This window comes from Lethenteron reissneri, chromosome 4 (genome assembly GCF_015708825.2).
Source record: "Lethenteron reissneri isolate LAM-NWPU_2019-01 chromosome 4, ASM1570882v1, whole genome shotgun sequence".
Lineage (NCBI taxonomy): Eukaryota > Metazoa > Chordata > Hyperoartia > Petromyzontiformes > Petromyzontidae > Lethenteron > Lethenteron reissneri.
This window is the reverse complement of record NC_083782.1, coordinates 4,235,674-4,253,374: the sequence shown is the minus strand read 5'-3', so window position 1 is coordinate 4,253,374 and position 17,701 is coordinate 4,235,674. Positions and strand designations below refer to the sequence as shown.

Sequence of the window (17,701 nt, the reverse complement as noted above, 5' to 3'; positions counted from 1 at the left end):
GGCAAAGCACGCAACAAAATACTAGCCAACTCCTAACCAACCAGAAAATGTAACTACAAGCACCAACCCTAATGTGTCCCAATTAGCCAGGAGTCATTAGCGCTACCCCTCCCAACGACAACCAAAAACCACAAATTGGCCATCCTGCCATAAGCACTTGCCGTCTCAGCGACCCCAACCCGAAACCTTCTGCTTGAGCTTCATCACGAAGCTTTGGGACTTCATATCACTTTGAGCTTGCTTTACACTTTGACTGTTGCTGTGTATAGTGCCACACGTTCCTATAAGCCCAATGCCACAAAGTATATTAACATTTGGCGGTAGTAAACCAGCCCAAAAAGCCATTTTAACAACAAAAATTACCAATTGAAAAGTTTGCAAAGAAACATGGAGAGATGGACGTTTGGAATCACATTTAGAGAAATATAAACCTCTGTTGATATGCAAATTCCTTTGTCAAGGCACCCTTCCTCCTCTAACCCAGCTTAAATATACGCTGCCAAGCATGGTGGTGCTCATTCAGATGCTGTCTTTCCGACAGACCTGTTCTTCACCTGAGGACGACTGCTTGCGTTGTGGCCGAAACGTCGTGAGAATTGTATTTTACTATGTTTTATTTGTATTATTTTATTATTTCCCTTCCACGTGACTTTACCGAAAGAACCAAGAAGATAAACCAATGGATTAGAGAACACACGCCGGTGACATTAAATACAAGTGTTAAGAAGGGTGGGTGAGGACAGGATACATAGAAAGGATTGATGACAGCGTAGCAACGAAGTAATGAAACGTGTCTTCGAGGACATCTACCGAGTGTCGGAGCTAGTGGATATTGCATTGCAGGGCAGTGAAACATGGTGATTCTAGATTTGAAGCTTTCGTGACTGCAAGGATTCATATTCTTAGGTTTTTTCGGCAAAGTCACAGTAGGCTAAAAAATTCAAATTAATAAAAGTAAAATAAAAATAAAATAAAAATCACGGACGTTTCGGAGGCAACACAAGCCTCCGTCTTCAGGTGGAACCGTCACAGCACGACTGCTGCATCAAGTAAGAGAAATTCCAAGAAAACAGTCCTTGTATATATACTGCTTGAGGTGATGGCGGCTATGGCAAGCCTTCATGTTTTTTGGCCGGGTGGTGGTGGCGCATGCCTGTCATCCAGCACTGTGGAGGCAACGAGGGTTGGTGGATGACAGCACAAATTTAGTGAAACTCCAATCCTGTGGGGGCGTTGAGGAGGTGCCAAACCCTGGCTCGCCAGAAGGCGGTGAAGTAAAATGTGGACTCCACCTGTTCCATCTGTCTGAGATGAAAATTTTGCACCTTCCCCCGCACATCCCTCATCAATTGGCTGATAACGCCTTCATAGAGAGAACTGCAGAGCTTGGAAAAATAATGTGGCACAAGCTCACCACCTAGTCACCCTTTCCGCTTGTCTGTGACTCCGTGTGCCTTCGAGTGGTTCCTTTTCTCCGACAGTCAGCGAATATTGTGCACGTTACAAGTTAAAATTATTATTGATGTAACGTTAGACAGATCCAGGCTGATGCTGCTCATGATGATGATGCACGAAACCATTGGTACCCCAAACTGTGGTCCATCGGCCACTGGTGATTCTCAATGCCCTGGTAAGTTGTTCCTTTGGAACTGTTGCAGTTGGCACAATTTTTTTCCCCACGGAAATGTTGTAGATATGACAACGACATGACAAATTGTACATAAAATATAAATCAATAAAAAGGAAGTTAATTGTTTGCATAGCTTTTTAACTAATATTTGACAGATTCTGTTATATTTCGAAGGAATAACAATGGTCCAACAAGGATCCAGAAAGGTTAGGAACCACCTGCAATTAAACCGAAGTGAAAGAGTCAACAATTTTACAAACGGACTTGAGAAAAAAACACACACAGGGTTTAAAAGGCAGTAAAGCCCCAGGGTCCACCCCCAGCCCACCCCAACCTCCCTCGCACCTCATTCTGCTCCTCGTGTTCCAGCACCGCCTGCAAGAACGCCCTCCGCTCGTGGCCGGACGACTTCTGGTCGAACATGCCGGCCTGAATGACCTTCTGGTCCACGTTGAGCTTGTACTTGGCGGCCGCCAGGATCTTCTCCTCCACGCTGTTGACGGTGCAGAGGCGTAGCACGCGCACCTCGTTCTGCTGCCCGATGCGGTGGGCGCGGTCCTGCGCTTGCAGATCCTGGAGGAACGCGAGCGGGCATGAAGGTCAGGCGTTGGGGGGGAGGTTGCAAAGGGAGCGACCCTTGCTTCCGTATTCGGTTAACGCTTAATAATCCGTGGGGGGAGCGAATCGGCGAGAGATGGTGATCGTCAATCGAGCCGACTCCTTCACTTTGAATTCTAGCAAATATATTTATTTGTGAAACTGCATTGGCAATGGTGCACGAGCACAAATAATAAATACACAACACGTGTGCCAACAACACGTCCCCTGAAAGGAATAAATATATAAGTGGGCAATGGCCCCTTCTTCACAGCAGATGGTTCTATCTTACTGTAGAGTTCTCTCTGTTCTGAAGAGGGGGCAATTGACCAAAATGTTGCCCATATTGTTTCCTTCGTGGGCAAAGTGCTCACTGACGTACGTGTTGAGTTTTAAATATATCAGGTGCGAACAGTGAGGTAGGAGCTTTTGTGTTCCAACTTTATCCGAATATGTGCTCTGTACAGTCGTATTAACGGGTACGGAAAATAAAACAAGGCTTTTAAGATGCCCCTTCAGCCAGATTAATAATACAGTCATGTGATGACAGTTCAGATGACATCGTAGTGCCAAGATGATTTTATTATCGGTTTTAGTGGCTAAGAATAATATTGTTAAGTATGTTGTCTGGGTTGCAGATTAACCATGCTCATTCACACCTTTTACACACATACATGCTCGTTGAATTACCAGCTGCTCCTAACTATTCACAGATAAGTCCCCCCAATGTCCATGTGACTGCAAGCAAGTTGTAAAATAAAGAGATTACATTATACACCTTTAACGCCCATTCTACGCACGTAAAACAGTAAATACAATTTCATAGCATAACTTAAGATATGTTCTATATTATCCGTATACATATATATTTTTTATCAGGGTCATCACCCCTCTGGTGAAAATCCCAACTAGCTAACCGGTCTCTCCTACTCCCCGCGACTCGGAAATGCTCCTTCGGCAGACGCTCACCTGATGGGGGTTCCAGTCGGAGTCGAATATGATGACAGTGTCTGCGGCCTGCAGGTTGAGACCCAGCCCTCCGGCACGCGTGCTCAACAGGAAGATGAAGTAGGGAGAGTTGGGCTCGTTGAACGTCTTCAGCAAGTTGCTGCGATCTTCCGACTTCGTGGTGCCTTCACAGGAATGCGTGGACAAGCGGCATCAGCATCAAGCATCCATCCGTGATCCACTCATCACTGCTGGATGAAGGGATGCCAAAGTGACGGAATGTTAACTACCTCGCTTGGTATGCAGGAGGTCGTGGGTTCAATCCCGACCCCGATGCATATTTGGAGTTTGCATGCCTCTCTCTCTCTCCCAGTGGTGATGTGGGTTTTTCTCCGGGTCCTCTGGTTATTCCCTCCACATTTAGAATCAACGTATGTTTGAGAGTATTTGGCTGCAATTCCACATAAGCTATCATTTGTAGCCAGGTCGCTTGTGAAAAAGAGCAACATAGCTCAGTGGGCCTTACCTGGTAAAATAAAAATTGTTTAATAGTTCTTTAGTTTCAGAGTTTAAGGACCACCACCCAAGCCACCACAATCTCTCACGGTGCCATGATGCAATCATCCCTAGCAACTGGACAGGAGCTGATGTATTGCTTCCATCTCCATGGTGAACATCCACTCGGATGCATTCCATGCCTTGGCTGCAGGTGCATCATTACTGTCCCCCATCGGTTATCAAACCTTCATGAAGTGTCCTTCCCAGGCACACTTCCTTTTCTCAACAGGTACGATGTATTTAACCAGCATGCGTTCTTTAATCCGTGTTACACTCTCCGTCTCTCAATCCAACTCCAAGCGAGCATCTTTCCACACTTTTTTGGTGCAATTAATTTTTTTTCTTCAAATTTCAACATAAATGTCCTATGTTACTGATCCGTGTCATATCAGGTAGTATGCAATGTAGAGCCGTGCAGAATATTAAATTAATAAAACTGTACCATGCTCTTTGTAAGTAAGCATCGGTTACAACCAATGCTTTATGAATTGAACAAATACGTTTTACAGTAACCATACGATGACATCTTACAAGTGATTAAGGTCAGTCCGAAGTGAAAGTTGGATGAGGTTTGTAACCAAGGAAGAGCTAACTCGTATAAACAAGTCTCTTTTCCAACTTAGGCATCGCCTATTATCGCAGACATAAAAGCAAATGTATTTTCTCCCCTGCCAAATTCAGTTATTGCATTCAGAGGCTGACCCAAGTTGAAGTCAAGATCACTAATGAGTTGCTTCTATGGTGGCTGGCTTCCCGAGCCAATTAAAGCACATTTCTCCAAGGTGTAGATTCTCTTACCAAGGTACATCTACTAAATAGCTTAAAGAGCTCACTTTCATCTTCTTGGTTCTTTCGGTACGTGACTTTACCGAAAGAACCAAGAAGATGAATCCCTGCAGTCACGAAAGCTTTAAATCGAAAGAGCTCACATTGTCCACACAGAAAAACAGCAATTGTCAAAAACAGCTCGATATATGCCAAAATAAAACTCTCTAGAGCTGACTGGTCTTGTTTAGTTAACCATCAACGAGCTGTTGTTCTTTAGCAGTCGCGAAAGCACAAGTCAGATGCACGCGGTTCCCTGTGCAGCACATGGCCCGTCATTTGGACTTTGCATTGGTCAAAGGGTGACATACGCCCTCTCTCTCCTCTCCTCTGATGCACATGTGCCAGCCCTCCTGCCAAAGCACCCAGCTGAATTGCCTTTGATAATCTGCTGCTAGCTGTGTGTAAAGGCTACTGAACAAATACATGCTGGTAAGGTCAAGGATTTTTCTCTCAGTATATATAGTACATTTTTTATATTTTTTGTTAATTCTCATTGCAGTGCAAATGTATAATATTATATAATGACATGACCACAACTCCAAACCAGGTCATACAAAAAGCTTAATATAAAAAATATGTAAATGAGCAACAACCATCTGGGAATATAACTCAACAATGAATATAGATTTTATCCGTGATTGAATTAAACTCAAAGTAAATGCACGATAACAAATTAATTATATTGCTATACATTTCATGCATGTGGACAATAAACCTATTAAGCTGAAGCTTTACATATAATTATAACCCTTTAAAGAGACAAAAAAAATGCCATCAAAATCTTTGGTTTAACTTATTCACTTAATGATAGTAAAATAATGAGAGAATGTAACGATTTAATCCTGTCACAATTCCAGGGTCATCATTTTTAATGGACATTTTATAGATTTTGTTTTCACTGTACCATCTCATATTAATTTCCTCAGTCATTAATTCAATAAGCCGAATAACATTTAAATATAATTTGTATACATTTTGACGGTGGTTCTTGAATGCACCATTAGATGCATGAATCATGAGCATTTGACTTTGTTGATTCGATTATTACATAAAAAATGTGCTTCTTACCACACAGAAAATCAAATATCTTCGACTAACAACAACTAGCCGACCTTGGCCCTAGCGATAACCCTCCCTTGGTGGTGACGAGTGAAGCGGTCAAGGACAAGTTTAGTTAAATATTATTGCACAACCTGCTCTCACACTGCCCTCATTCGGGCTGCCGTCACTTTTCTGAGTGGGTTAATCAAGTCCCCATCTGTTGCATATACGACACAACATGCCCTCGCTGCTCAACGTTGAAACATGTGCTGATGAAGCAACTGTGACTTACAGTTGCTGAATGACCGCTTGGTTTAGTTATATGGCCAAGTGGCTTTGGCAGCTGGTCCCTAATTAAGCGCAGTGTGATACGAAAAGCGTTAATATTTCCGAAAACGATTATTATTCTTACAGGCAACATTTGTTTAGCTCATATTTATGGGTGCGCTGCATACCCACTACATATGGATTCAACTGGATAACAATGAGAAAATTATTGTGCAACCAGATGAATAATGGTTGAAGTATTGTGTTCATGAGTCACAGTAGTCATGTAAGATACAGGGGGGCACACGAGGAGATGGTGGGGGGAGGGTAGTGGGATGCGACATCCACGTGAGCCCACCCAACACAGCCCCAACCACAAGCAGGAACGTGGAAAGACGGAGGCACAAGCCACAATACTGATGCACAGTGTGTTGAGATGCAGTTGCACTTTGTCGCACTATGGACATTGTCCTGTATTACCACGGCAGCTATTTCAGCCCGTAGTCCTTTACACTTTCCCGTTCCGATGACGTACGTGTACGTCATCAGTTTATCTTCAGATTCCGTTCGTAGAGGAACCAAAAGAAAAACTAAAATAACTTTCTCGGTTCCAAGGCTTCCACAAGGCCATGTGGGAGGGTGTGGGGCACAGATTGGCACCGCTACGATGGCACCTCATCAGTTATAAATTTAAATCACGCGTGCATTCACTCCAAGCGAATCTGTCGCGAGGTAGCTGATGGCTCACCGTCAAGGCGCAGGTAGCGAAAGCTACGGAAGGCAAAGTAGTCCTCCATGATGGTCATGAGGGAGGTCATCTGACAGAAGAGCAGCACTCGGTGGTTGCTGACTCTCAGCTTGGGCAGGATGCGGTCCAGTAGCTCGAACTTCCCAGATGCGCGGAATAGGTCAGCCCTGATAGCAGTTAATGAAGACATTGGTTAGTCGAAGTCAATGCACGCAAGTACGTTGAACTTAAAATTTAGATTTAAAGCTTTCGTGACTGCAGCGATTCATCTTCTTGGTTCTTTCGGTAAAGTCACGTAGAAGGGAGATAATAAAATAATAAAATAAAACATAATAAAATAATACAATTCTCACGACGTTTCGGCCACAACGCAAGCAGCCGTCCTCAGGTGAAGAACAGGTCTGTCGGAAAGACAGCGTTTTATTATGTTATATTTTTATTATTTTATCATCTCCCTTCTACGTGACTTTACGTTGAACTTATTTCTCACCATACGTAGCCAAACCGTGCTGATAGGAGGTGCAATGGAAGGGCAACAAACTAGCACACAAACAAAATCAAAGTGTGTACCCAACTCAAACGGGCCACTGTCATAGGCAGTAGTCATCTCTGCCGAGCTTGAGCTCATGGTGGAATTCATATGGTAGGGCGCCAGGATCACCGCTGGTCGTTTCCCACAAAGTGATGCTCATTTTGTCAACCTCGGCATTATGATGGGTTGAGTCAACTCCAGACAAGGAATTCCATTTTTAAGTTTAACTTCCGATTTTTCTCAACAAAAACTTAAAAATGTACAAGCAGGTACAACTGTAAACGTATGTAAGGAATTCAACAATAATATTGCGACCTCATCATTTGCAATTGGTTGCGTATGTTTTCAAATAAAATGTAGAGCCACGTCATAAAAGCTCTCAATTCGATCACCGTTGGTTAAAAAAATACTCCCTCCCGTAAATAGTCAAATCTGACGGCTAGGTTGGAGACAATTACATCAGTTTCCCATCTGCCCTTGTAAGCACAGAAGTAGCATCAACATAGAACAGATGGTCACTTCAAAATGCCCCTTGAGCAGGTGCAACCAATTGAAATCTGAGGAAGCCAAACTGCTACGCAACAGCAATAAAATAATGACAGCGGTAAGGTGCCTTCACACAACTTATGAATGTGTGTGCGAGAGACAATACATTTATACTCTTTGGTTCTTTCGGTAAAGTCACGTAGAAGGGAAATAATAAAATAATAAAAATAAAACATAATAAAATAATTCTCACGACATTTTGGCCAAAGAATTCTCTCATTCAGACGCTGTCTTTCCGACAGACCTGTTCTTCACATGAGGACGGCTGCTTGCGTTGTGGCCGAAACGTCGTGAGAATTATTTATGTTTTATTTTTATTATTTTATTATTTCCCTTCTACGTGACTTTACCGAAAGAACCAAGAAGATGAATGCATATATTATCAGTGTGGTTTTTTTTTTGCATTTTGACTGCAAGTATTGTGGTTAATGCAGACATGAATCCTTGTAAAAAGGTTTCAGTTTTGTTGCCATAAAAAAGGGGAAAAACCCTATTATTATGTGTCATTAAACCTACCACCACCCGACAGCAAATTAGTAAGGTTTGTGACGTAAACAAAATGTGCCAATGAGTGACGACTTCAGCACCACCGGTGGTATTCTTATGTTTTTTCGGTAAAGTCACGTAGGTAAAAAAATAAAAACGTCGTGATTTTTTATTTTATTTTACTTTTATTAATGTAAATTTTTTACCTATGTGACTTTACCGAAAAAACCTAAGAATATGAATCTTTGCAGTCACGAAAGCTTCAAATCTAGGAACCACCGGTCAACCCACAACATTAACAATTCGAGCACGACGTTTCGCTGGCGACTACAACCCGCTTCATCAGGCGATGAGCTAGAATTGTGAAGTCTTCTTCCTGTTTCTGTCTTGAATGTAAGTCACCGACAGACATTCCAGAATGCGAAACACATTGAACCGTGCAGCAGGGCGCTTTTGGGAAGCATCCACAAGCAGGACCATCCAATGTTCCCAAGTTGTACAATTGGAAAAACATGCAAAACCGTAGTGCAATTGAATCTTAATGTTTTCACAACAAAAAGTTCCGATGCTTTGCACCTTTACAATAACCTTAAAATAGATACATTTAAAATTGCAACTGTATGAAGCTCGTAATAATGTTAATATCACTCTCACCCTTGCACGATGCTGTTGGGGAAGCCAAGATGTTCCGCAAACGACTCCTGCATCCCCACACCAAAGCACGTTCACTCATTTGCCTTTCAATACACGAATCAAGACAACTCAGCTGACAATGCGCTATTTGCGACGCTTGCTCCTGGAAGAGTTTAAAATCCAATGGTGGCACGTGCTCTCTGAGCACAACTTGCAAGTTGCCGCGAACCAGTGGCACATTTTGAATCAATCGCAGCAGGGCGCCACATCAACATCCTGGCTTTCATTAAGCAGCTTGCAAGGCCGTTTAACCATTGAATGGAAAAAGAACATTTACTTTGAATGCCAGTTTTAAGCAATCGATTAATTACGATTTAATTAAGTAAAAAAATTGTATGTTGAACATCTTTTGCACTGTACGTAGCCAACTGTGATAATCGGAGGGTGTGTGGGGGGAAGGACAACAAAATAAACACAACAATTCGCTTTATAGAAATTAGTTTTCAATCTATATTTAAAAGCGTATAGCTCCAGTGGCTTCCTAATATCGGAAGAGCGTTTCAGACTGCCGCAAAAGCGCATCTCAAAGCGTGCGATGCAGTGACCCGTCTTTAGTCGATGGTTAGCCAAAACCTGCTGCTGCGAGAATGACCAGAGTTTGCACGACAATTTACGCTCCTTGATGAGAGCAGCGATGTATTGTGGTTCGTTTGTGGCAAGCACTTTGTGTGCAACGAGTGCGGCCTTAAAATGTATTCCGTTCAGCAACCGGAAGCCAAACATTTATTTAATGACGGGTAATAAAATAACAGACAAGTCTACTTTCACCAAGAAAACACCTTCAAGCAGCAGTTCACGGTTCACCTGGTTCAGGCTGCATACAAGGAACTTTGATCCTTTGCTCCGGCGCCTCCCGGACTCCTCGATCAAACAATGCGTCCCGATTTATATGATTTTGTTCTATCAGCCTACAATGCCTTCTGGAGCAATGTTTTATATCACTATTTGCTTAAGCAGGTGACCAACTCTCTACTAATTTGAATGCTGAGTATCATCAACACTAGAGCCTGCTCAAACATATTAATGATTGGCAGATTTTTCTCTCTCGCCAAAGTCTGGATGAAGGCCCTTCAGTCGAGGCAACTGCAGAGGTAAATTTACCAGAATGCGCATGGAAAATGGCGACGAACTATGGCAATAACAGCAAATAAAAAACGATGTTTTAATTGCGTATTTCATTAAAAGCGACGTAAACATCGCTAATCAGGCAATTCCAAGGGGTGATATACACCAGCACACAAGTGCCGGTGCTAAACCACAAAGCAAAACTAAACGTAGTAACAACCCCGAGTCTCTTTTGCAGCAGGCCCGCGCTCACCTCGATGTGCTGGAACATGTAAGGATGGTTTGCAATCTTCCTCAGCTGTACGATGGTGTTCATCAGAGTCTTGGCACCACCCTTGCCCTGTAGGTTAGGGGTAACACGTGTTGCTGGTCAAAAACAAACCTCGTTATGCGTCTACTGCAATGCTCGAACCTCAGCTTTGGGAACTGGCATCATCCTAGCAATATTATAATTTTATTGATAAATTCATTTTTTTCCTAACAGATTTTTCTTAGATAGAATTATTAGTGCTAACATCGGCCCCTGTTGAGACTTAAACAACCATGAGTGGGTGAAATGAGGATGACTGAAGGGGGAAGCAAGTGGTGCAAGTGTGACATCTACAATGCCCTCTCTTATCCAGGAAATCATGAACTGAATCTAAAGGACTTGTTATGGGGACGTTAGATCAATGACCTTCACGAGTGTTCTTCATGGAGGAGAAAACCAGAGCAACCGAAGAAAACTCATCCATATGTGAACACAATACGGTCACAGTTCAGCAAGTTTGGGAGTTTCACAATTTTTAAAAGGTCGGCACCAAGTCTTGCTTCAAAACGGACAGTGATATGCGAGCGACTGCTTCCAGCCACACAATTCAACGTGCCAATTGGAGAAATATCGATGGATAACTCCCCAAGTCTCCACTTCATCAATACACATTGACATGTGAAATACGGTAAAACACCATAAACGATAGAACATATGGGTGCCATTGGAACCTCCTTTGCCAGTAGCAAAACAATAATTGTTTTTTTTACCCTTTTATCTGGCAACAAAACTGACACCTTTTTTTACAAGGAGTCATGTTTGCATTGACCACAATACCTGCGGTCGGAATGCAAACAAAAAACACAACTCTGATAAAGTATGCACTGTCCTTGAAATTGATTGGTCCACACCCGAGACAGCTTTCCTTGGAGCCTAGTTTCACATGGTGTTGGACCAGATGACGCCAAAATGCGTATTGTTGCCAGATAAAAGGGTAAAAAAAATCTCAATTAACATATGGGTGGTATTTATCCGGCATTGATTTGACAAAAGGTCTGTAAATTATTATCAGATGGTGTGGTGGCATTGTGGTTCTAGTCCTGTGCAATGACCTTGCCGACCTGTGTTTGATTCCCTGCCACAGCTGACATCAGGGGTAAGTAAAATGTCAATCCGTCTTGGGGACCTCTACACCAACCCGCACATGCACACACCCTGTGGCTTACACAAGCGGGGATTTGGTAAACTGTGAGATGAAGGCAAAAGTTGGTGGGATTTCTGTGCGCTACGCCCGTGCAATAATGGTGCGGCACCTTCTTGTCCTTCTCTGAGCCATCGGTGAGCAGCACGCCCTTGGCCTGCATGTGTCGGTACAGCACCTTCTGCAGCGCTGACATGTCGCACTTGACCACGTACTCCACCTGCAGGAACGCACACAGTTTTAATAAACGAACAACGGAAGGGTGCAGGTTTTTTTACAGTGGCGCTGTATAGCTCCAGATGCATAATTTGAGTGTTCTCTTGCACCGTTACGTAGCAAACGGTGCTATTCTGAGATGCGAGGGAAGGACAACAAATTAAACACAACGAGCAGTTCTAAATAAATTAGTTTTAAATCGAATTTAGGTTGTGCTGTGTTGTTCAGCATGTCTGACATTTTGTTCCACGTTCTGGTAGCTTCCTCGGGAACCACAGATACTGTAGAGGCTCCCAAGCATGCAAAATGAATCGTCTGACTACACGCTAAACAGTTCGCAGTTCCTGAAGAAGCTCCCAGCACATGCAGCGAAACTTCCGATGTCATTCAGAAAAATACACGGTACAACCAGAAATCACATCAGTGAGAATAAAATTTGTTCTTTTTGAGCCACGCGAGAAAATTTGATTACACTTTGATACTTGTCATCGGCAGTGAAAAGAACATTACGAGAAATCTGCTACAGGCAGCACCGCACACTAGCGAAATTCTTTGCGAGTATTTCACCAACATTAACATACCGTGTGCAGGGAAAAAGACATAAACGTTCATCCATATTATAAATGCAAACGCCTACAAGCAATTATGAATTTGATTTTAAATCGGCTTCTATTGTATTAATCTGAAAATGATGCACCCGCATCCTCCTTGTGTGTGCCAGCATGTATATTTATATAAACAGGGGTGACGGGGTGCTGCGAGATGATGTTGTTGGTCAGCAGAGGGCACAGCGGCTAAGCCCATCCCTTCAAGTCACCAACTCTAACTCCACCCCCGCTTTAACAAACCCACAAAGGCCAGCATAAAGTACAACGCACGTGGCGTGGTGGTAGCCCTCACCCAGTGGTGGACTGACAACTGAGCTGCACTCCCTGGCATACCCAAAGTGCAAGCACCCCCCCAACACCCCGCTGTAGGTCCCCTCTCCTCGCTCATCCCGTAGGTCGCTTCTGAAAAAGAGCTATATATACTGAGACCTCCTTTACCAGTCATCTGGTCCAACACCATGTGAGACTAGGCTCTAAGAAAAGCTGTCTCGGGTGTGGACCAATCAACTTCAACGACTGTGCATATCATTATCAGAGTTGTTTTCTTTTTGTTTGCATTTTGACTGCTTGTGTTGTGGTTATTGCAAACATGATGCCTTGTATAAAGGTGTCAGTTTTTGTACCAGTTTAAAGGTTAAAAACCTACTACGAGCTATATATAGCTCAGTGGGCCTTTCCTGGTAAAAAAAAAGTTTAGTTTAGTAGCGCGCGCCCACCCTGGATTCGGCGTCGCCCGCCCCCGTGTGAGCACTACCTTCTCGTGTGGGTACTACCTTCTCGTGTGGGCACTACCTTCCCGTGTGAGCACTACCTTCTCGTGTGGGCACTAACTTCTCGTGTGAGCACTACCTTCTCGTGTGAGCAATACCTTCTCGTGTGGGCACTACCTTCTCGTGTGGGCACTACCTTCTCGTGTGGGCACTACCTTCTCGTGTGAGCACTACCTTCTCGTGTGGGCACTACCTTCTCGTGTGAGCACTACCTTCTCGTGCGGGCACTACCTTCTCGTGTGAGCACTACCTTCTCGTGTGAGCACTACCTTCTCGTGTGGGCACTACCTTTTCGTGTGGGCACTACCGTCTCGTGTGAGCACTACCTTCTCGTGTGGGCACTACCTTCCCGTGTGAGCACTACCTTCTCGTGTGAGCACTACCTTCTCATGTGGGCACTACCGTCTCGTGTGAGCACTACCTTCTCGTGTGGGCACTACCTTCCCGTGTGAGCACTACCTTCTCGTGTGAGCACTACCGTCTCGTGTGAGCACTACCTTCTCGTGTGAGCACTACCTTCTCGTGTGAGCACTACCGTCTCGTGTGGGCACTACCTTCTCGTGTGGGCACTACCTTCCCGTGTGAGCACTACCTTCTCGTGTGGGCACTACCGTCTCGTGCGAGCACTACCTTCTCGTGCGAGCACTACCTTCTCGTGTGAGCACTACCTTCTCGTGCGAGCACTACCTTCTCGTGTGGGCACTACCTTCTCGTGTGGGCACTACCTTCTCGTGTGAGCACTACCGTCTCGTGTGAGCACTACCTTCTCGTGCGAGCACTACCTTCTCGTGTGAGCACTACCGTCTCGTGTGAGCACTACCTTCTCGTGTGAGCACTACCGTCTCGTGTGAGCACTACCTTCTCGTGTGAGCACTACCTTCTCGTGTGGGCACTACCTTCTCGTGTGAGCACTACCGTCCTCGTGTGAGCACTACCTTCTCGTGTGAGCACTACCTTCTCGTGTGGGCACTACCTTCCGTGTGAGCACTACCTTCTCGTGTGAGCACTACCTTCTCGTGTGGGCACTACCGTCTCGTGTGAGCACTACCTTCTCGTGTGGCACTACCTTCCTGTGAGCACTACCTTCTCGTGTGAGCACTACCTTCTCGTGTGGGCACTACCTTCTCGTGTGGGCACTACCTTCTCGTGTGAGCACTACCTTCTCGTGTGAGCACTACCTTCTCGTGTGAGCACTACCTTCTCGTGTGAGCACTACCTTCTCGTGTGAGCACTACCGTCTCGTGTGAGCACTACCTTCTCGTGTGGGCACTACCTTCTCGTGTGGGCACTACCTTCTCGTGTGAGCACTACCTTCTCGTGTGAGCACTACCGTCTCGTGTGGGCACTACCGTCTCGTGTGGGCACTACCGTCTCGTGTGAGCACTACCTTCTCGTGCGAGCACTACCTTCTCGTGTGGGCACTACCTTCTCGTGTGAGCACTACCGTCTCGTGTGAGCACTATCTTCTCGTGCGAGCACTACCTTCTCGTGTGAGCACTACCGTCTCGTGTGGGCACTACCTTCTCGTGTGGGCACTACCGTCTCGTGTGGGCACTACCTTCCCGTGTGAGCACTACCTTCTCGTGTGGGCACTACCGTCTCGTGTGAGCACTACCTTCTCGTGCGAGCACTACCTTCTCGTGTGAGCACTACCTTCTCGTGTGAGCACTACCTTCTCGTGCGAGCACTACCTTCTCGTGCGAGCACTACCGTCTCGTGTGAGCACTACCTTCTCGTGTGAGCACTACCGTCTCGTGTGAGCACTACCTTCTCGTGTGGGCACTACCTTCTCGTGTGGGCACTACCTTCTCGTGTGAGCACTACCTTCTCGTGTGAGCACTACCTTCTCGTGTGAGCACTACCTTCTCGTGTGAGCACTACCTTCTCGTGTGAGCACTACCGTCTCGTGTGAGCACTACCTTCTCGTGTGGGCACTACCTTCTCGTGTGAGCACTACCTTCTCGTGTGAGCACTACCTTCTCGTGTGAGCACTACCTTCTCGTGTGGGCACTACCTTCTCGTGTGAGCACTACCTTCTCGTGTGAGCACTACCTTCTCGTGTGAGCACTACCTTCTCGTGTGGGCACTACCGTCTCGTGTGAGCGCTACCTTCTCGTGTGAGCACTACCTTCTCGTGTGAGCACTACCTTCTCGTGTGAGCACTACCTTCTCGTGTGAGCACTACCTTCTCGTGTGAGCACTACCGTCTCGTGTGGGCACTACCGTCTCGTGTGAGCACTACCTTCTCGTGTGAGCATTACCTTTTCGGGCAGCTGGGACTCGACCTCTTTCTTGAGGCGGCGCAGGAGGAAGGGGCGCAGCACCTTGTGCAGACGGCGGAATAATGAGGATTGTCTCCTCCTCGTTGAGGTCCACCTGTTGTGCAGCCAACACGCCACGCGCAAACCATCAAAGGACGACCGCAGATCAACCCGGACAACAGGCAGAGCCCAAGAGATGATAGAGATGGGACAGGAAGAAGAAGGGAGGTGTAGCATTTTTCCGCATGGCTCCAAACACTTTTTGGCAGTCCTGCCAGCGGGGAGACGACCGAACCATTATTATATACAGGTAGTCCTTTACTTACGATGGAGATGCGTTACGATGACCCCATCGTAAGTCAAAAATATCGCAAGTCGAAGATGGCCTAGCCTACCCAGGAGTCTTTAAGAATGGTGATAATTTAGCAAAACAGAGCGATTTACAGTACCGTACTGTATAAACTATATACTGTATGTATTTCTTAATTACAATACTGTATTGCACAGTAAAATGTAAAGTAAAAATAAACAAGGTAAATACTTAGCCTACGTATATGAACTGCAATTTAATAGAAATTTTTTTTAGGAAACAATCCATTCTGCTATAAAAAAACTTTTAACATGCATTGAACGTATCGTATCGTGGTAACCCTAAAATGAAATCGCTAAAGCTACGTATCATGCATGCATTGAACGTACAGTATCGTACGCTGCTGCATTTGCCTGCCGCGTGAAATTTAAAATAGTTGACAATTTTGTCGTATCGCTATCGTAAGATCGAAATATCGAAGTCGGACCATCGTAACTCGGGGACTATCTGTATACTAGGCTTCCAATGCTTCACTGGGTCACACCATGACTGTCGCCTGATATGCAGGAGGTTGTGGGTTCGCGAATTCCATCCTGACCATGACGCCTGTATATTTGGAGACTGCATGTTCTCCCCGTGGTCGCGCGGATTCTACTCCGGGTTCTCTGGGGTTTTCTCCTCCACATTTAGAATCAACATGCGTTTAGATTTGGTTGCAATACATTTTCACGTGATAAGCCACTCTGTTGACCTATCATTTGTGGCTAGGTTGCTTCTTAAAAAGAGCAATATAGCTCAGTGGGCCTTACCTGGTAAAATATTTATTTTTAGTAGTTTACTCCATTATTCATATTGTCTCTCTCATACATATCTTGTTTGATTTGCAGTTTGTTCAATTAGCCGAAAGGTAATATTGTAAAAATAAAAACGGACTCTTACATGTACAATTCAATGCATATATTTCAACCATAAAAATTGATTTTAATTGACGATTTGTGAGTACCCTGGGAATACCACACCTGTTTTTAAAGAATGTATTACATTATGAGTTGTCCAATATTGCTGACAACAATACAAACATTATTATCAACGAGCCTTTTGCCCGTCCAAGGACGCAGTAAATCTGAAACTTGCAAGCGAAAAGCAGACGGCGACGTGATAGTCATTGCATCAATGCGTGTGCAATTTGTAAGGGCGCGGTGACACAGACTTATTTCATCTTAAGGTTATAATCCATTGCTCATCATGACGTCCTTTTTACACGCTTTTCATTAACTCACTCTGTCTGTTGTTGTATCCTCAAATCTTGTAACTCAATTTTTACCCACTTCCCAATGTGGTATCGACTACAAACTTGGTATACTTATGTCATACTGATGACAATACTATATTCTATCATTCAAAATAAATTTTTTTTAACATTCTTTTTTACGTTATGTTTCGGCTTGGGTCTAATTGTCTACGCTCAACTGATGTTGGCTGTAAATCACCACGGCCCCTTACGTTATGGCAAGCTTCGGGGCCACTTCCTGGAGTCGCGGAGTTCTTCCATTACTAGTACGGTACATTTCATTAAAGCGTGTTTAAAAAAAAGTTTTTTTAAATATTACTTTTACTTCGATGTCTCAACAGTGTGACGGAGATTGCGTGACGTGAGGCTTCTGCCTTTGCAGTGAGGGTTGTAAGTTGCCGCCGAGGAGGGGGGAGGAGGCACCTCGGCCCCCCCCATGTGGAGTGACGTCACCCGCTAATTATTATGAATGGAGGGGAGGGGTGTCCATTTGGAGGACGTCACCTGTTTTTAATTATTAATGAGGGGGGCTGTTCGATGTGGAGTTACGTCACCTGCTCATGATTATTAATGAGGGGGGCTGGTCGATGTGGAGCGACGTCACAAGCGTCAAGGACAGACATTCCTGGGTGATTATTGTTGGTATAGTAATGGAAACTGCTTTCCACCACAACAGTTTAGTAACCTTCCTATGACACTTGACCGTCGGCCAGAATCACATACTGGCTGGGATATATATTGCCTTGACGTTTCACCATCGTTTCTATTTGCTACATTGGCACAATGTCATGAAAAAAATCGGACAAGTGTGACCTTTGCCAACATTTAACTCGAACCATACAGAGACTACGTGTG

General features: G+C 44.7%; 1 protein-coding gene across 1 annotated transcript in view; it reads right to left on the bottom strand.

Annotated features, from left to right (window-relative positions):
* LOC133349297 (probable global transcription activator SNF2L2) overlaps positions 1-17,701 on the bottom strand; it is a 57,281-nt gene that overhangs the window by 15,267 nt on the left and 24,313 nt on the right. Inside the window, 8 exon segments of the mRNA XM_061562676.1 lie at positions 1,976-2,203; positions 3,197-3,360; positions 6,618-6,784; positions 8,836-8,882; positions 10,193-10,279; positions 11,503-11,610; positions 15,246-15,323; positions 15,325-15,360. Of these exon segments, the coding sequence (XP_061418660.1) occupies positions 1,976-2,203; positions 3,197-3,360; positions 6,618-6,784; positions 8,836-8,882; positions 10,193-10,279; positions 11,503-11,610; positions 15,246-15,323; positions 15,325-15,360 (915 nt within the window).